At 44.2% G+C, this 21,172-nt stretch overlaps 1 protein-coding gene across 4 annotated transcripts in view; it reads left to right on the top strand.

The window, feature by feature from the left end:
• The window catches only part of METTL22 (methyltransferase like 22), a 123,620-nt gene that overhangs the window by 92,846 nt on the left and 9,602 nt on the right, over window positions 1–21,172 (top strand). For all 4 annotated transcript variants that reach the window (XM_033962637.1, XM_033962638.1, XM_033962636.1 and 1 more), the window contains one exon: window positions 4,716–4,818. In XM_033962637.1, coding sequence (XP_033818528.1) covers window positions 4,716–4,818 — 103 coding nt within the window. The remainder of the gene's footprint in view (window positions 1–4,715; window positions 4,819–21,172) is intronic.

The raw sequence follows: 21,172 nt of genomic DNA, 5'->3' as shown, positions 1-21,172 counted from the left end.
GATTAACTTGTCCTTTTGATCACTCTCTCAACAGTGAATTTCCTGTCCTATTAATTCTCTTTCTTCCTCCCCTCTTAAAGTCAATTCAATTTGTTACCTTTGCTTAATCTTCTGTAAACCGCATAGAACTTCACGGTATTGCGGTATATAAGCTGTTGTTGTTGTTGTTATTATTATTATTATTATCATGTTTCTATGTTTCTAAAGGCACCATTGGAGTACCTATCCATTCAATGCTGCAGGGTCTGCAATCCAAAATATGGCAAAACCCTTATTCTAGCCAACCCATATCTAAGTGTTCAGATGCTAAATACTGAGTCCAATTCGCACCAAGGCATTAAAAGCTTAAACTACTACATTATTTGGAAGCAGTTTTTAAAAAGAGTAAATCCAACAGATCTTATTAAAGCCCATATTTTCTCTAAGGCATTTCCATTGGAATCTAAATAATATCTTTAGGACTTCCACACCAGTTCCTTCTCATTGTAGCAATGACTTCCTGTCACTGTCCCATTACCTTCCTCACTACACCTCACCCACCTTTTGTGTCTCTCCCTTGAATTAAATTTTAATATTTTTTCTTTTTTTATTTTAAATTCCCCCATTTTGGTACTTGACTCCCTTTTGTATCTTTCATCTCCTTTTTTCCTCTACCTAATCTAATTTGTAATTATAAACTGTTTAGGCAAATATTTTATTTGCCATGTGTTAAATAAATGTGAACTGAACTATGAACTTTTCAGTATTCTCCTGGTAAGAATCCCAAGGTTCTTACAGAGTAAATGGAAAAGTTTATTCAGGAACCAAGTTAGCTGAAAGAATAGTCGCTCACCAACTGCAGATGTTTTACTATCAACATTTTTAGCATTGGCTATACAGTCAAACCTCGGTTTGCGAGTGTGTTTTGCAAGACGAGCAAAACATTCTCGCATATCGTACTTCGCAAACCGAGCGTTGACTCGATTTGCGAGTCCCCCCGCAAACTGGCATCGCCCCCTCCCCCATCCCCTGCCCGCACGCCCAAACACAATCCTTTACCCTGATCTGGCACTAGCACCAACGCTCATGGGCTCCCTGCGCTAAAAACCGCTATTGCAGTTTAGTAAAAGGGGGTTATAGTGCAAAATATAGACAGCAGATATAAATTTCTTAAAACAGACACATTTTGATCACTACATTGAAAATAAAATCATTTTTCCTATCTTTGCTGTCTGGTGATTTCATGAGTCTCTGGTTGTACTTTCTTTTTCTGATTGTGCATCCAATATTTCTTCCCTTCTTTCAGCCTCCTGTATGCTTCCTCTCCTCCAGACTTCATTCCCTTCCCCAACTTTTTCTTCTTCTCTCCCTGCCCCCTTCCCCTTTCTTTCTTCCTGTCCCCCTTTCTTTCTTTGTCTTTTTTTTTCCCTGCCCTCCCCCAAGCCATCACTGCTGCCATAGGGAAACAAGCTACCGCCGCCGAGTTCTGAGCTCTCCCTGCTTCCCGATGTTGTAAACAGGATGCAAAAGCGCCGGGCTGACGAGACTTCTCCCCCCCCACATCAATTCTGACGTCGGAGAGGAAGTTCCGGGCCAGCCAGGCAGAGATTGGCGTGGGGGGAGAAGGCTGGGGGGCCCGGCGCATCTGCGGCCTGTTTAGGGCATCGGGAAGCAGGTAGAACGCGAAGGCAATGTGAGTCTATCACGGAGCCCGGGATGGGCTCCGCGATCAACTTGTGTTGCCTTCGCGATCGACCTTTTGGGCACCCCTGCTATACATCATCTCTGCAGTTCTTTTTTTTGTTTTGCCGTCTGTTCTCAACTGCAGATTAGTTGGACTTTTCTTTGTTTTGTCTTCCACATCAGGAAATAACATAACTTACCTTAAGCTGTGGAAAAGCCATGAACTAAATGCTAATAAATACCCTAGTGGTTGTACGGTAAATGATTTTATGGAGCAAGGCTTTTCCATATATTGTATTCAAAAATTAATAGTAGCCACTTGCTATAATAATGAGTATCTCATTTTAGTTTTTCCAATTTTTTTTTTTGTGTGACCAAAATTAATTTGCCTTTCATAATGAGACAAATTTGTTATTACTAGAACTCTAATTAATGAGGATCCAGAGGGATATAAGATTGCACATAACATAGTATTACTATATTTGCCTTGTATACCCTCCTTTTATGAAGCTGTGTTAAGGTTTTTATTGCAGGCCAAGGAAGTAAAAGCTCGGACGCTCATAGGAATTCTATGAGCGTTGAAGTTTTTACTGCCGCAGACTGTGATAAAAACCCTAAATCAGCTTGATAAAGGAGGGGGAGGGATAATGAGGTAAACGCAATACTAACCAGAGGGGGATAGCATTTTCTGATCTGCCTTGTTGAGTTATGGGTTCTGTACAAACTCACTTGATATGATGTTTGCTAGCAGAAATACACTAACCATCACCCCCCCCCCACCCATTTTACAAAACCGTAGCGCAATTTTTAGCACCGGCCACAGTGGTAACATCTCTGACACTCATATGAGTTTCGGAGCTGTTACTGCCGCGGCAGGTGCTGAAAACCACACTACGGTTTTGTAAAAAAGGGGGGGGAGGGTAATTTTTGTTATAAATTACAATATTGCATTGCATATGATATTGTCCCAGTTGTAATAGTCAGTTTATCCATAAAGCCCTAACACGTACTGTAAGAGTTAAAACAAAATATCTTCGGTCTTAAGTTGATTTGCTTTTTGCAACAGAAAAACCTTAAGGGGTTCATAATCAAAAAAAAAAAAAGTCTAAAAAGTGTCCTAAATGGCTACTTGGACGATCAAAAAGCCTGATCGTCCAAGTATCCATAACCAAAGCTGGTTTTTAGACGTATCTAAATACAGCTTAGGCCTTTCCCCTGCCTCTAAACGCATAGAGAGAAAAGAGGTGTGTTTAGAGGAGGGGAAAGGGCGGGCAGTGGGCGGGAGGTGGGCCAACCTACACCTAGGCATACAACAGGTATAACCAAAACATTTCACAGGTTGCCTAGTCGGCACTTAGACCATTTTGACTTAGACGAAGTGAGACCAGGTCTAAGTGCCGAAAAAGGGGCCGCTGAGCTGATGGCTGTTGGCGCGATCAGTTCAGTGGCCCGGCAACCTACCCACCGCAACCATCGCGGTAGGAGAGATGCCCAATCTCTCCTGCCGCGATACATCACCCCCCCCCCCCCCCCCGACAACATCGGGGCAAGAGGGAGCCCGAGCCCAAGTCCTCTTGACCCGTCGAACCGCAGCCCCCACAACAACATTGGGGCAAGAGGGAGCCCAAGCCCTCTTGTCCCATCGAACCGCTGCCCCCTCCCCTACAACATCGGGGCAAGAGGGAGCTCAAGCCCTCCTGCCTCGGCAATCGTGCCTCCCCCTCCCCTCGCCAAGTACGAGCAGGCCAGGAGGGAGACCAAGCCCTCCTGGCCCCGGTGACTCCCCCCCTCCGACATGGCGACCCCACCCCTCCGACACGAAGGGGCCAGGAGGGAGCCCAATCCCTCCTTGGCCCCGGCGACCCCCCGACTGGATTGGGCCAGGAGGGAGCCCAAGCCCTCCTGGCCCCAGCGACCCCCCCGACTGGATTGGGCCAGGAGGGAGCCCAAGCCCTCCTGGCCCCGGCGACCCCCTACCCCCCACCCCCCACTACAATACGGGCAGGAGGGATCCCAGGCCCTCCTGCCCTCTACACAACCCCTTTCCCCCCAACGACCGCCCCCCCAGAACCCCCGAGCGGCCCCCCCAACCCCCCTCCCCGTACCTGTTCAGTTGGCCAGACGGACGGGTACCAAGCCCGTCCGGCAGGCCAGCCAGGTCCAGAATGGGGCCGGATTGGCCCAGGCGGCAGAAACCCCGCCCACAGGTGGGGCCTGAGGCGCCTGGGCCAATCAGAATAGGCCCGGGAGCCTTAGGCCCCTCCTGTGGGTGGGGCCTTAGGCACATGGGCCGGGTTGGGTTAGGGTTAGGCCCATATGTATAGTTCTTAGATGTAATACCCAACAGGATGAAGCTGTATGGACAAAACAAAAATCAAATTAATTTTTATATTTGGTGATGACAACTGTGCTATTAGTTAATCATTGGTATGGAACATGTATTTCAAACCCTCTACTATGTATAAACTCCATTTTCAAGCAATGTAATTGAAAGTATTGTAGAAGAGACAAAATCACTCCCGCATAAAGAATTGCCAGTTTCAACTCTCATTCCCTTCTGCCAAGAGTGTTAAAGCCATGGGATATATTTCCCGATCTTTTGCATACATTTTTGCGACTATTTGGAACGTATTTCCTTACGAAATTAGATCTCTTGTGTCTCTCTTCATCTACTTGGGGAAATCACTGAAAACTTATCTTTTTCAACAAGCCTTAGCTGAATACAAAATCGATCTTGATTAGTATCATGGTGAGCCGATAGATTTGACTCCTTCTCTGTCCTATTGTTCTCCTTTTATAGCAATAATGTAACCCAAATCGAGCCCCAGTACTTGGGGATGATTTGGTATATAAACTTAAGTATTGGATGGGATAGCTGAATTACATAAGGGCCATCACTTTGCATGAGTTTCTGTACACATATTTCAGTAAAACCTGAAGCCATGAGTTTGCAGCGGTTGTGCTATGTTTTCCTGATATCCAGAAATGGAAATGGGAAATAGCCTTCCTTCTAAAGAGGTTTTAGCTAACTAGCTCTTGTTTTCTCATTGTAGTTTTCTACGATGATGACCTCACAGATGCTGCCTTCAGAACATTCTATCGAATTGTGCACAACTTGAAAAACCCATGCACAGTCTACTTATCTATAGAAAGGAGGTGGGTCTTGCTCAAGAGCGTTGACTGAGGTGTGTACTAGAGAACGACACGGGGTCAAATTTTTCCCCATCCCATCCCCATGAGTTTTGTCACTGTTCCAGCACCTTTCCTGTAAGCTCTGCCTTAACCACACAAGCCTCAAACACTTATGATTTTAAAGTGTTTGAGCCTTATGCAGATGAGAACAGAGCTTGCAGGAATGGGGTGGGGACAGGAAAAGAGCTCACGGGGATGGGATGGGAAAATGAGTTCCTGCGGGGATGGGGAAAAATTTGTCCCTGTGTCATTCTCTAGTGTCCACATAAGTTTCAAATGATTAGCCCAGAGTAAACCTGGTTTTCAGGGAGTAGCAGGAATGGCTGGACAAGAGAGTAAAATTTTGCTTTACGTATTTTTTTTCTTTTTAATTATTTTGACGTATCCATCTTGGTAATTTTGTTCAGTTAAATCAGTGCCTCAGATCTAAGGCTAGATGAGAACTCTGTATAGTACAAAAATGATATATTGATGTAAGACTGCATACCACTAGGAGAAATATAGAAATAAGTACCGTATATACTCGAATATAGGATGAGATTTTGGGGCCCAAAAAATGACCCATAAATGAGGGTCTCGTCCTATATTCGGGTCATCAACCCGACCCCCCCCCCCCCTCCCGGATAATATGGTAGGCCGGAACAGGAGGGATGCCTCCTGTCTCTCCCGTCCCGGCTGCCTAAGTTTGTTTTTTTTTTTTTTTTTTTTTTTTAAACCCTTCCTCCCCCCTTGGTGCACAACTTACCTGCCATTTTTAATCCCTGGTGGTCCACTGGTTTACAGGGAAAGGAGCGATCTTTCCACGCCCGTGCTGAGCCTCTCCGCGCCCTCCCCCTGCCTGGTTTCCTTTCCCGGATGCGTCCTGTTCTGCTCAGTTAGTAGGAAAGCCATGTAGACCTATGACAACAGGAAATAGAAGAAAAGAAAGACCAAAAGAAAGGCAGTATATAAAGTCCAATCCCCTTTCAAGCTGAAGAGCCCTAACCTCCTTTTTAAGAAGGAATATGCATTCATTAATATACCTTTAAAAATATGTGTATTGACCTATGAAATAATGTGCATTAAGTCAATTAGTGCATGTTAAAGTAGATTTATTAAAACAAATATATGAAACAAACTGAAACCCCCCCTGAAAAAAATGAACATTTTTGCTTGTATACAACTCTACATTTTAGCCTTTCAGCATGAGAGCTGTTCCATCCCCTTTATCATTTTTGTCACCCTACTCTGAAATTTTTTTTTTGTGAAATATTTTTTAAGATGAAGTGACCAGAGCTACACAGAGTTGTTATTCACTGTGTAGTCGACCATGAATCAAAATAGAAGCCTTGTCATATTTTGATGTCTTTTCCATTCCTTTTCTAACACCTTCTAGCATGCTCTGCTTTTTTTTTTTTTTTTTACCACCACAACACTGAGCCACTGATGCCAAAATATTTTCTTGGGTAGGTGATTCCTAATATAGAACCTAATATCATGTATTTGTCGTTTGGAGTCTTTATCCCTGTGTGCTTCATTTTGCATTTATCCCCTTTCATTTTCATCTGCCATTTACATGTCATCATTGAAACTGTAGTGATTGTAGGTCAGGATGAGTTTTAATGGATGTTGTAATAGTTTCCAGTATATTTTGGTAGTCCAAGATGGATGTCCTTAAATTTGTCATGTGTAGTTGTGCTTTATGCATAAGGAATGTTACCCCTATGACAAGGGAAGTCATGCACTGTGAATTTCAGTTTGCATACTAGAAATATTAAATTCAGTTGAAATTGGGATATCAATTACTCCCTTATTGAATTCTGACGTTACATGGTGTCACCTAGTAAACTTATAGAATGGCATATCCATATCCACTGCAGAAGGCTCTTTTCCTGGAAAGCTGTGAGTACCGTATTTTCACCCATATACCGCGCACCCGTGTAAAACGCGCACACGGGTATAGCGCGCAGGGAACACAAATTTATGTAAAAAAATTTTAATATAGCGCGCACACGCATATACCGCACATGCTAAAACCTCCTCCCGCCTACTCCGAACCGGCATCCTCCCCCCCGCTCGCTTACCCGAGAGGGCATTTTTTTTTTCATTCGAATCCGGCATTCCCTCTGCGAACCGGCATCCTCCCCTCCCCGCTCACGTCACCCCCCCTCCCCTGCAATCCTACATCCCCCCCAGCACCGCAAAACATCTCTTACCCGATTGGGCACCAGCACCAATGCACAGGATGTGCCAGTGCCCGAAGATCCTCCCTCGTTGGGCTGGGCTGGGCTGGGCGGTGCAGTGCGAGAGAGATCCTCCTTTTTCCTGCGCCTGGCTAGACTAGGCTTTGAGCATTTGTGCATTCTCAAAGCCTTCTGGTCTCGCTCTCTCCGGATTGAAAAAAAAAAGTTGTAAAACGCGCTCACACGTATAACGCGCACGGTTATGCACGGTTTGTAAAAATCGTGTATAACGCACGCGTTATATGCGTTAAAATACGGTAAACCTTATTGCTATAATTTAATGAAACCACTGTTATTAGGGAGGGTGACTTCAAAAGCATTACTGTGGCTAAAACTTTGTATTACCTGTAGAAATATGCATTTCTAAAATAGCTCACCAACTCCCCCGCCCTCTTCTCTGCCCTCTACCTCCACACGCTCCTTCCCCACCACATGCCACTTCCCTTCCTCATATATCTGTAATGTTCCTGGCATGAGCAACAACCCCCAAGCTGCTGTCATGCCACGTCAGCTTTTCTCCGATGTCACTTCCTAAGCATAGGTCCAGGAAATGACATCGGAGGAAGAGCCGACACTGGTGTGCGACAGCAGCTCGGGGTTTGCTGCTTGCACCAAGAACGTTAACAGAAGTACAGGGAAGGGAAGCGGCGTGCACGTGTGGCAATGGGGGGGGAGGGGGCGGAGAGGAGGATGGTTGCCTGCACCCTCACCAAGATGGCACCCGGGGTGGATGATCTCTTTGCGGTTCAATTGCAGGAGACACGGGTACTGAGCACTTTCACATTTCACACAACATATCCAATCAGATCGGATTGGATTGGATTTTTGTATATTTATGCTACTGAAGTAACATTTTGTTATTTAAGTTTTTCCTTGAAATTTTTTTTGATAATTTACACTTTGGTGACAACAATAAACCTGGCACAAGTGGATTGCATCTATATGTAGACACCTTGATGGTGACCTACCTAGTATTCTACAATAGAATCTTGGGGTCAAGATGCCATCCACCAACCATAAACAGCAAATCATAACCATAAAAACACAAAACCTACCCAAAATTACATGGCATTAAGGCAGACAACTGAGAGAAAAATCACTTCACGGTGTACCTGCTTCACTCCCAGAGAAGTCAGACTTGAATGACGTCAACACTTAGGGCTCCTTTTACAAAGGTGCGCTAACGTTTTTAGCGCCCGCACCGGATTAGTGCACGCTAGCCGAAAAACTACCGCCTGCTCAAGAGGAGGCGGTAGCGGCTAGCATGCGCGGCATTTTAGCGCACGCTATTCCGCGTGTTAAGGCCCTAATGCACCTTTGTAAAAGGAGCCCTTACTGCACTAAATTTAAAGCGCCACTCAGCAACCCTTTCAACCAATAGCAGCAGAGCGTTGTTAATAATCAACTTCTTCCCAGTCTATGTCTCTATTTAAACCCGAAGGTTCCGTAGAATCCCACTGATGTATTAGCCTTTGTTCTTTACTAATCAACATCGCTGAGATATCTTCTCCCCTAGTGTGTGTGTACTTTAAGGGGAAATAAAATTACCCCTTAAAGGGTAATAGCTTTGCAGGGCAACAGATCAGAGATAGTAATATGCATAGACATATACTACCGAGTGTGTCGAGCATAGAACAGTGCTCCAAGTTTATTAAAAACTGACAAGTCCTTCTCATACTGCCGCATAAGTTGTAATTGGCAATATCTGTGAATAAAATTGTGCCTAGTTAAGAAATCGGGAGTCCACCACAGTCGTGTCATTTTCTTCTTTGCATTATGATGAACCTGGTATTTAGGATTTGGCAGCAGGACTAGTACAGCTGCTGCTAAATTAGAATGTTTTTTGTCCATTCTCAATCACATTATTTAGAAAGGCTTGCCTTTCATATTAGGAAATCAACGAGGGTAGTACCCTTCCATCTTTGTGCATGCTGGGTGAAAGAATGCATTTTGCCAAGGCAGAATTACAAATAAAAGCTCACTATGCCAGGAACTAGCAGGTTTTACGTATTGCCAAAATCTAAAGCATGAGATAACGCAGAAGAAAAATCAGTATGGGGGATAGCTTTACATAAAAGCTTTATCTACATATCAGACCTGTACTTACACAAAGAAAACGGCTTTTATGAAACTGCACAATTTTACACACACACACACACTATTGGAAGCATTTCTAGAGGTGTCCTTTGAGAGAGCAGAGGTGAAGCTGCATGTGTCAATACAGTAGACTCTCTGTTAACCAGAACTCAAGCAACCAGCAAATAAATCTAAGAAATACTGTAATACTTTAAATAAAAATGAAAATAAAATCAATTTCTGGCAGAAATTTAAGTGTAAACTTGGCACACCACACCTGAGTACGGCCACACTTTGCCTAATTTGCTTGCTTTGTCCGGTAGTTTGCCTGGAAACGTTTATGGCATGGGTCTTTCCAACCCGCATCCCACATGCGGCCCGGCTGGTGCTCCTGGTCTGGGAGCTTCCCCTTCTCACAGCCCATCCCCTAAGCTCTGGGTAGTCCCTATAACCCAGCGCGTCTTCCCCCTTCTCTCCGCGCCGGTCCGATGTCACCCCCGCCTGTCATGCTGAAAAATCTGCCAGCTTCGGCAGCGATTTAGCAACGTTGCCCTCGGCTCTCTTCCTGCTTTCCGTCTTCCATGGTCTGTCTCCAAAGACTCAACTTCCTATTTCCACCTGGGTGAACTGCAGCATATGGAAAGCAGAAAGAGGAGCCATGAGCAACGTTGTTAAATCGCTGCCGAGGCTGGCAGATTTTTCAGTGTGACAGATGGCAATGGTGATATCGGACCGGTGCAGAGAGAGAAGGGGAGAACATGCTGGGCATGGAGAAATGGGGGAGAACATGCTGGGCTGAGGAAGCCGCCTGGACTGTTTGTTTTTTAAGTACAAAGGGAGAGGGTATTAAAAGAAATGCCAGATTGGGCATGGGGGGGGGGGGGGGAGAAACAGAAGACAGAGAGAGAGATGGTGAGCAATGGTCTGAAGAGAGAGAAGTTGGACCTGGGGTGGGGTGGAGGAAGAAGGAAAGAGATACTTGAAGGGAGAACTGTTGGGAAGAGAGAGGGAGAAATGGTGGACCCAGGGGAGGGAGACAGGCAGGCAGGGGGAGAGCTGGGATGGGAGGCAGCTGGGGAGAGAAGTTGGATCTGGGGATGGAAGGGAAAAATGTTAGGCCTGGTGATGGAAGGCAGAGAGAGATGCAGCATCTCTCTTTTCCTCCATTTCATTCAGCATCAAGGGGGGAGGGAAGAAGAAAGAAAAGAGAGGGAGTAAAATGTTGACCATGGGGATAGAGAAGGAGAGATGGAACCATGGGAGGGCAGGCGGGAAAAGAGCTGGGATAAGAAGATGCTAGGGGATGGAAAGAAAGGGACAGGGAGAGAGGGAGGGTGTTTCTGAAAGTGGTGAGCCATGTGGATGAGATCAAAAGGGAGATGACAAGATAAGTGAGAGAACAGTGACTACAGTGGTAGAAATGTGGTAATGGAGAGTAGATAGAATGCAATAGGAGGCTGTTGGGAAAGCCACGGACTCCAATAGCTCAGGCTGAAAACGTCATTGCACCAGCCTGAGCTATTGGAATCCGTGGCTCATAAGCTTCAAGCTATTTGGCTTTCAAAGAGCACCATACTTTAAAATTTTTATTTCATATTTGTTATGTATTAATCTATTAATACTCTATGGTGAAGAAAATAGTATTATAGTATTGAGGATTACATTTTTGAGTATTTTACTCCCACAAACTAAATTGAGTGTTTTGATACAGAAAATCCTGTGATAACTGCCAAATCTGCGCAATTATCATATGCCAAATTGTTTTTGGGGGGAGGGGGCAGAGGGTGGTTATTCCTGCACTATAGCCAGACAGCGTGTGAGCCCTTACCACCTATAAAGTGGGTAGCAGTAAGTGTACATGCAGTAGTTTGAGAAGATGGTCAAATGCTAAAGATAACCGGAGGAAGTGATCCGGCAGAGTACAGTACAGGGATTCAAACAGGGATTGGACAGATTCCTGAGGGAAAAGGGGATCGTGGGGTACTGAGGGAGGTGCTGGGGTGTTGCATAAGTATAGACAGCTCACCAGGTCGTGCGGGTGCAAGGCCGGAGGGTTAGGACATTGATGGGAAGATAGGACTTCGATGAGAAACCTAGGGGGCAAGGGGGCCCCTTCTGGTGATTAAGGCAGGTCATGACCTGTTGGGCCGCCGCGGGGGCAGACTGCTGGGCGGGATGGACCTCTGGTCTGACCCGGCAGAGGCACTGCTTATGTTCTTATGTTCTTATAACAATAACTAGGAAAGAGCTGTTTTTTATGACTGTGGTAAAAATGGCCTTAGCACACAGGAAAGACTCGCGTAATGGCGCACTAAAGCCACATTTTACTGCAACTTAGTAAAATGGTCCCTAGGTGAAATAGCTATTCATTTATTTATTTATTTTTTAAATTTCTGGACTGCTTAAACCTAAGCGGTTTCCATACAAAACATACATAATATTTCATCAAACAATACATTGCACATATTATTTAAGAACATAAGAATAGCCTTACTGGGTCAAACCAATGGTTCATCGAGCACAGTAGCCCTTTTCACGGTGGCCAATCCAGGTCACTAGTACCTGGCCCAAACCCAAAGAGTAGCAACATTCCAGCACCTCAAAGAATAGCAAGATTCCGGAACCCCCAATGAGTGCAACATTCCAGAGCTGAGATTGTGATGTCATAATGCCTCATTCCACAGTGTCTCAGAGCCAACCTCATCAGTGATGTTGCAATGGCTCGATTGTCTTATACGTGGCTCATGTAAGAACATAAGAATAGCCTTACTGGGTCAGACCAATGGTCCATCAAGCCCAATAGCCCGTTCTCACAGTGGCCAATCCAGACTAATACCCCAGCTTTCATAGATAGATTATTGATTCCATACGACCCACCGAGATCTTTAAGATCTATATCTCAATTTAATCTTAATATTCCTTCTCTAAAAATTATTGGCACACGCCGCACCTCCACTTTTTCTGTTACAGCCCCTACAATCTGGAATGCTCTTCCGCTTTACTTAAAAATGGAAAAAAACTTAAAAAATTTTAAAAGTAACTTAAAATGCTTTCTTTTTAAAGATGCTTTTAACTGAAATATTGTATTTTAGAGATTAATTTAAATCTGTTCTTTAACCTACATCTACTTTCCCATTCCCTTTTGTGTTTACCTTAAATGTTTCTCCCATTTACTTTATCAATTGTATTTCTCCCCCCCTTTTCCACTTGTGTTGATTGCTTGTTAGTCTATAATAACCTAGCACGTATTGTTGTCAGTCTCGTAGTTTATAGAAAGTATGTTTTAATTGTTACATTTTTTGTTGAACTGTTATTTTATATTCTGTACAACTCTTTGAAGAAACGAAAAAGCGTTTAATCAAAAACTAAATAAACTATAAACCTGGACAAAACCCAAGGAGTAGCAACATTCCATGCTACCGATACAGGACAAGCAGTGGCTTCCCCCATAAGTCTCTCAATAACAGACTATGGACTTTTCCTCCATGAACTTGTCCAAACCTTTCTTAAAACCAGCTACGTTATCCGCTCTTACCATATCCTCTGGTAACGCGTTCCAGAGCTTGACTATTCTCTGAGTGAAATTTTTGTTCCTCCTATTGGTTTTTAAAGTATTTCCCTGTAACTTCATCGAGTGTCCCCTAGTCTTTGTAATTTTTGACGGAGTGAAAAATCGATCCACTTGTACCCGTTCTACTCCACTCAGGATTTTGTAGACTTCAATCGTATCTCCCCTCAGCCACCTCTTTTCCAAGCTGAAGAGCCCTAACCGTTTTAGTTTTTCCTCATACGAGAGAAGTTCCATCCCCTGTACCATTTTGGTCGCTCTTCTTTGAACCTTTTCTAGCGCCACTATATCTTTCTTGAGATAAAGAGACCAGAATTGAACGCAATACTCCAGAAGAGGTCGCACCATGGAACGATGCAGGGGCATTATAACATTCTTAGTCTTGTTAACCATCCCTTTTTTAATAAGTTCTAGCATCCTATTTTCTTTTTTTGGCCGCTGCTGCACATTTATAGCATTTATAATCTTACAAAATATAATCAACAAAAAATCAAACTAAAAATCCCTTCATGCCACACATAAGCATGACACTCCAAGAAAAGTTCAAAAGTACAAAACCATCAAAATTCTCTTCAATATGTATCGACGCTGAATCATTCTTCAATGCTATTTCAAAGAAAAGCATCAGCAAATAATTGTGTTTTTTCAGCATTTTTTTAAATTGCAGGCGATCTGTACAATTCCTCAGGATTCCAGGGAGGGAATTCCAGAGCTTCACCCCAGCTATGGAAAGCATTGATCTTACATATTAAACACTGTGTTCCTTCACGGAAATCGGTCTCATCCCTCCTTCAGATCTTAATTTTCTACCGGGCTGATATACCTGCCAGAGAGTATGGAAACCTAAAGGAACTGACCCATATAAGGTCTGATGCACACTAGACTACACTTTATGACAACTTCTTTGTCTGTGTAATCGCTTTAATACCGGGGTACTATGCGCTATCCTTGGTTTTCCTGCAATCAATCTCGCTGCAATCATCAGCTGTTGTAGTGCTCTACATATAGGGCTCCTTTTACTAAGGTGCACTAGCGTTTTTAGCATGTGCAAACCATGCGCTAAACGAAAAATACTAACGCAAGCTCTATGGAGGCGTTAGCATCTAGCGCACGTGGCATTTAGCGCGCACTAAAACCGCTAGCACACCTTAGTAAAAGGAGCCCTTAGTCTTGGGCAGACCTAGATAGAGCATATTGCAGTAATCCAGGCGTGGTCGTGTGCACTGGCAAGCTAAGAGGCTCATTTTCAAAGCACTTCCTAACTACATACCCCATTATGGGATAGCTTATAGTGTGACAGAGCCGGTACCTGTATTTTCCGGAACCCGGTCTCTGCTCACCCGAGCGCAACTCCGGCGTGCTTCCGATGAAGGAAGGAAGTCCTGCTGGTATATCCTTACTTGTCAGAAATCCAATATAAAAAATAAACAAATCAGCTTTACTTGTTCACAGTCACTTTATTCATTGAAGCGATGATGGGAGCAACGTCTCCCTTAAGCATTCAAAGCAAAATCAAAGTCCAAGTAGAATGCTTTATCCAAATATCAAAAATAAAGTATGGAGTGGACCCACCGGAATGGGTTTACCACTGCTACCTTCAATCAGGCAATTCAGGTAAGTAACAGTTCAGTATTGCAATCACTAACAGAACTTTAGAGGGGTTGTCTTTACCTTTAAGAAGGCAAAGGAACCTTTTTTCCCTCACACAAGTTCTGGGCCTCCAAGCTCAGCAAGTCTTAAAGCTGGGCTGTAACCAACAGAGAAGCTGTTGGTGGGGGAGGGGAGTAAAGGAATTCACTTATCACTTTTCTGATATTTCAGAATGCCAATAATGGCCCCACTATCCCAACCTGGATCTTAAGTGAATTCTCCCCAAAATCACAACATTTACTTCCCTCACATTCACATACATGAGTCCCCAATTCAGGCCAATTGAATTAACAAAAAAAAAAAACGTTTTTTTTTTTTCTTAGCACAAGTCTATGCAGTTTCCCACACACAGCACTACTGCACAACAATACTCTATTAAACAGAGAAAGCTCCTGCCTGCACAAACCTCCAGACCTGCCACTTATCCTCACTCCAGGAGCATGTCTTCAGGCAGTCCAAGGTTTTCTCCCCAATCCATGGGTTCAGGCAGAGCTAGCTGGTTGGCAATAGGGTCAGTGTCAGCTTCCTGCATTATCACATCCTCACAGTCAGGAACATAATCAGGAGAGACCCTTCCCTGAGCTGGCTCAGGGCCAACTAACTTTCCTCTCCTCAGAGCAGCCTCTATATTGTTCAACCGAACACACCCTGCTCTCTGAGGGGGAGGAGTTACCTGCACTGTTTGCTTAGTTTGTCTTGGGTTTTTCATTATGGGTCTCAGCTGAGAGTGAACAGGAGGAGGGAGGTTCCTCTGAAGCTCTTCTGAGCTGTTCTGTTCCCCTTCCTCTACTCCCTGCAGTTCAGCCTGCTTTAAGTTAAAGGGAAATCCACCTTTTCCCCTGGGACTAGTCACAATCCTATCCCCGTGGTTAGCTCGCTGTATGACTGGATAGGGTTTAGTCACCGGCAGCTCTGGGATGAGCGGAGCCACAGGGGACGGATTGTGACAATAGGTAGGGAATGGGTGTGGCTGCACATTGCAGTTTGTGCATGGTTGCATACCACATGCTGTCACTGTTATAGATAGTGCAGGGGTCTCAAAGTCCCTCCTTGAGGGCCGCAATCCAGTCAGGTTTTCAGGATTTCCCCAATGAATATGCATGAGATCTATGTGCATGCACTCCTTTCAATGCATATTCATTGGGGAAATCCTGAAAATCCGACTGGATTGCGGCCCCCGAGGAGGGACTTTGAGATCTCTGAGATAGTGCAATAAAAGATGTTCAGATCAACCCCAACAGTTACGGCACCGGCTTTTATACTTGCCACACAATAAGTGCTGTGTACGTTACTGTACTTCAGTATAAGGAACCCATAGTCATAGGAGGGCCTCATGAAGCTGCGTTGGTTCAGATGAAAAATAAAGACCTATATGTGTAGTGTTTCTGTTGTTTGTTATAGATGTTCTTAGATGGAAGGTGTGGCTCCCTGGTAGAGCTGCTGTCTCTGCACCCAGAGGTTGTGAGATCAAATCCCAGTGCTGCTCCTTGTGACCCTGGGCAAGTCACTCAGTCCTCCAATGCCCACTGCTTTGATTGCCAAAGGCAATATACAAGTCCCCCTTCGCTTTCCCTAAACTCTTATCATCCTTGTCGTTGCTTTTTTTTTTTTTGCTTGCTTGCTTTTATTTATTTGTCAAATTTATACCCTGCTTATCACAAAGCTAAGCTGCTCACAGAAATACGTACATAATTAAAAAACATTAAATATTAAAACAAATACAACCAGGCAGATACAATGCATGAACACAGTCTCAATTCCCTCCTGCCAGTCTACAGCTGACAACAAAATCAAATCACAGCTCATCAATTATTACTGACATAAAAGTGCCTGGGAAAATAAATAAGATTTTAACTGCTTTTTAAAAGTCAACTTTATCAGTCATCGGTCATGCTTTTTTGTTTTTAAACTCTTATTGCTGTTTTTCTCTTTGGAGTTTTTCATTTTTGACACTTAATTTTCCTGCTCCATTGGATTTCTAGATCAATCAGAACCAAACTCTATTGGAATACCGCACTATGAACCATCATCTGAAATTATCTGCAGATTTCTCCCCTATTTATAATTCTTCACCAAACTAATTTTAACCCAGTCATTGCTACAACGGTCATCAGTCTAGAACCCAGCACCAGGGCTGCTTCTGCAGCCCAGCAATCATAGTTCCTAAATTCAGCAATTAAAACGTGATCAAATTTGTCATTGCTGGACTGAAGATGCTAAAATTTTAAAAAAAATCCTGCTAACCATAATTTTTTAAAAAAGACTTATAAAATAATAAAATTTTTAAAAAGGGGTGTTTGCCAGGGTTAAAAGTTGCATTAGGCATGGATGTAATTTAAAAAGACCATCTTGAAAGCCTAGATAAAATATTTTCCAAGAATCAGAAAAGGTTGAAAAAAGGTCACATGATGGCTAGCATGTTTTTTAACAATGAGGTGGAAGAGGCATTAAGGCCCGTGGAGGGGCATAATCAAAAGAAACGTCTAAGTCCCCTTTTGGCCTAAGGCCTTAAACGTTGAAAGCAGAAGCAGGGAAAATGTCCATAATCAAAAAAAATGTCCAAAAGGAGTTGTTTTGGTTTTTTTTTTAATGGCTTGCGTCTACGTTCAGCTGTTTAAACGCCCAGACCACCACACTACGTCTAAACTTATACCCCTAATGAACCTAAAAAACGCCTAAGCCCCAAACATCCAACACAAGGGCTTTTAAGCGAAGGAGGAGCCAGTCCTTCGCCTAAAAGCTGGATTCTGTAACAGGTGTCTGTCAAAAACAACACCGGTTACAGAATCCAACCCCCCCCACGTCATCGGGGCAAGAGGGAGTCCAAGCCCTCTTGCCCCGCGGCACCCCCGACCTCCCCGACGATATCGGGGCAAGAGGGAGCCCAATCCTTGAAGGCTTGTCCCCCCTTGAAAGCCTATCCCACCCCTTTGAAGGCCTGCCTGCCTGCCTGTCCCACCCCGAAGGACTGCTCATTCCCCCCCCCCCCCGGCGTCCAGCTTCCACCCCCCTGGCCTTCCGCTTCATCCCTGGCCTCCCCGCACAGTTTACCTTCCAGCCGGAACAGCCTGCAAGCAAGATCACAGTGTTAGCAATCTTAGTACCGCTTCAGAGATGGTTCCTCCATCGCGGTTCCGCCCCTTCTCTGACATCAGGAGGGGCGGGACCGCAACGGAGGAACCAGCTCCGAAGTGGAACTAAGATCGCTAACACTGCGATCTTGATTGCAGGCTGTTCTGGCTGGAAGGTAAACAGTTAGGGGAGGCTGGGGGAGTGGAAGGCCGAGGGGGTGGGAGTCGGAAGCTGGACGCTGGTGGGGGGTGGAAAGCCGACAGCACCACTTTCCGACTGACCCTCCCCCCTCGCCTTCTAAAGCAGGTGCGGCAGCTGCCACTCCTGCTTTAGGGGGAGAGGGGGGAGGGTCAGACAAATCGTGAAGCCGGGTTTTTTTTGTTTTGAACCAATTCGAATCGATTCACCCGAAGTGAATTGGTGAACCAATTCGAATCGTGAATCGGGCAGCACTAGTGTGCACTTGTCTGGCAGAAAAACTGCACTCCTACTCCCTCTAGTGGCTCTAGGAGAAATTACCTCAGTTTTAGGAGCATATGCCTGATGCCTCTCTTTGTGGGGGCTGGTTTATTTCTACCTCCCAGAACTCTACAGTCTCAGGGTTCCTGATAGTGGGCACAGGCAGTTTGTCACAACAGGTGTAAATAATGACATTGTAAAGCTGGCATTTACATGTATACATGCTACTATTTGCACTTGTAAATTCTTTGCAACTGTTCTAAATTGGACCTCCACAGATATGAATACTCAATTTGCAAGCATTACTTTCCTCTCTAAACTTAAACACGTCCCAGTAATACCTATTCCTAATGCAGTTCAAAGTATATCCTGTGAAATGCCATGAATGCTTTTAGCTGGTTTAAGCTTAGAAATTTTTCCAGTGGTTCCTTTCCAAAGGTAAACACATTTTGAAAATTATCCACTTTTAGAGCCAATGACTAAACGATCTTTCATTCTTATGTGAGTCATTTAAAATATCATTACAGCCTCTAAGACTTCATTTCATTCGACTCAAGAGCTTATTCCAAATAAAGCTTTGATATTTTAGCTGGGGGAAAAAAAAGAATCATAATTTCTTAGTTTCAATATGATTGCTCTTTACCTAGGTCACAGACTCTTGGGAATACTGGATGGCTGATTTGAATTCAGACCATTCTCTTTAAAATAAAATAAAAAAAAAGATAAGACCTTTGGATTTCCCACAGGAACACATATCTGTAATGAGTTTCACTTGCTTCTGTGCATGCTAAACAACATTTGATTAGCAGTATAAAGGATATGAACTGGTAATAAAGATGCTTCACTAACAATGAATACAACTGAGCCTGTTGTAAACTTTTGTATTGTGGGTAATATAAAATTCCACTCAAATACTCTCTCATATTGTATTTATGCGGTTCTTAACAGCGGTAATGAAATACAGTGCCACTGAGATGCTGTAGAAGCTACTTCAGTACACTGAGAAATTAATCTGAATTGAGAATATTTATACTGTCAAGCAGCACAGAAATATTACAATTTAGAAGTGTTTTGCTTCCGCTTCAGACACATGGATTTCCTCCCTTCATTTTCCCCCACCAACAGATAAACAGAACACATGGAGGGGCATAATTTAAAAAAAAAACGTCTAAGTCTCCTTTTGGCCCTAAAGGCTGAAAGTAGCAGCAGGGAAAATGTCCATTCTCAAAAAAACATCCAAAATGAGGGGTTTTTTTGAGAATGGTCTACCTCTACATTCAGCAGTTTAATCGCCCAGACCACCATTACATCTAACCTTAGAACGCATTATCAACCAAAAAATTATCCAAGTCCCAAACGCCCAAAACAAGACCTTTTAGGCGAAGGAGGGGCCAGTCCTTTGCCTAAAAGCTGGATTCTGTAACCGGCGTCTGTCAAAAACACCACCAGTTAGAGAATCTCCCCCCTCCCCCCCCCCCCCGCAATGATTCCGTCAGGCGAGATGCCTAATCTCTCCTGCCACAGTTTGTGGCAGTTTTGGGGGGGGGATTGCAATTGCAGCAGGAGAGTTGCCCAATCTCTCCTGCCGCAATCCACCCCCGAACCCTGACAATACGGGCATGAGGGAGCCCAATCCCTCCTGCTGAGGCGTGAGCCCCCAAACCCCCCCTACTCCCTCAAATCCTGGTAGGAGGGATCCTAACCCCTCCTGCCGAGGTGCACCCCCCTAAGACAATACCGGCAGGAGGGAGCCCAACCCTTCCTGCCAGAAGGCGAGCCACCCGCAAACACCCCCCCCCCAACAACAATACCAGCAGGAGGGAGCCTAACCACTCCTGCCGGAAGGTGATCCCCCCACCCCCCCTCAAATACAGGCAGGAAGGATCCCAGGCCCTCCTGCCCACGGCGCACCCCTTCCCCCCCCCCCGACACCCCCCCTCTACTTACTTTACATTGGCCGGTTGGACAGGTTCCAAACCCGGCCAGCCGGCAGGCCCTCCATCCTCCGAATGGCGGGCCTAGGGCCTGATTGGGCCAGGTGCCTAAGGCCCCACCCATAAGATCAGGCAAGGTGATTACTAGTCACAGACCAGCACTAGTACTTTACCACCTTGCCTGGCCCTAATTTACTGGGGAGGGGAGGGGAAAGAATAATTGACAAAAATCAGTATCCCAAGTAGCTGCTTGAAATGACAGTAGTCGATTATAATATATTTTATAGTGGCATCCTTTGGGCGATGGAAAAGGGGGGAATCCTAGCAGACTACTATTCTACAAACAAATTTGTCCCCATTGTCCACCTAGATTAGCTGCATAGACAAGCACAACTCCATAACATAATATAACATTTGTATACCACATTACCCTTCAGCTGTATGCGGTTTAACAAAAGTAAAATGCTGCTACAACACAATGAAATACATTTTCAATCTTTAATAGTTTCCTAAAATTTTGATATGATATAGATGTAAAGAATAATTGACTTAGGGCTCCTTTTACTAAGGTGCGCTAGCGGTTTTAGCGCGCACTACAATGCCGCATGCGCTAAACGCTAACGCCTCCATAGAGCTTGCGTTAGTATTTTTCAGTTAGCGCGCGCTAAAAACGCTAGCGCACCTTAGTATTTTATAGACCTCTATCATATCTTCCCTGAGCCATCTCTTCTCAAGGCTGAAGAACACTAGCAGCTTTAGCCTTTCCTCATAAGGAAGTCATTCCACCCATTTTATCATTTTTGGTTCAGGGTATGTTCCTCTGACTGAAGGTCAGATGGGATGGAACCTTCCTATATACTACCTCTATGTCAGCAACAGGCTCTAAAGCCAAACCCCTTTGGTGAGGGGGCTGCCTTGGTGGGAATGCCAGCTATTTTAAAGACCCAAATTTTATATTATTTCAAGTATTCCATATAGTATATGAGAACCTCATATCTTGAGTTGTTTTCACACATTCATTCATTATACATTCTTCAGGATCTCAGCGACGCCACTCACCGCTCAAAATATCTCATTGCCTTATCATCATAGATCCGTTTATTTGATAAATTAGATTGATGTTTTTAATTGTGATGGGTTCAACCATTAGTTGATCGGTTTTTAGAAGAATCGACTGTAGGCAATTTTTTTTATATATTATATGTTTCTCTTCATTAGACTTTATAATATTTTTAAATTGAATAATAGTCTTTGCTGCATTTGATAGCTTACGATGTATTGTTTTTTATTATGAAATTGTATGCCTTTCGCTGAATTGTTCAGTTTTATTCCTTGTT

This window comes from Geotrypetes seraphini, chromosome 11, assembly GCF_902459505.1.
Source record: "Geotrypetes seraphini chromosome 11, aGeoSer1.1, whole genome shotgun sequence".
NCBI classification, from domain to species: Eukaryota; Metazoa; Chordata; class Amphibia; order Gymnophiona; family Dermophiidae; genus Geotrypetes; species Geotrypetes seraphini.
The sequence above is the reverse complement of the archived record's forward strand: the minus strand, read 5'-3'. Positions and strand labels throughout refer to the sequence as shown.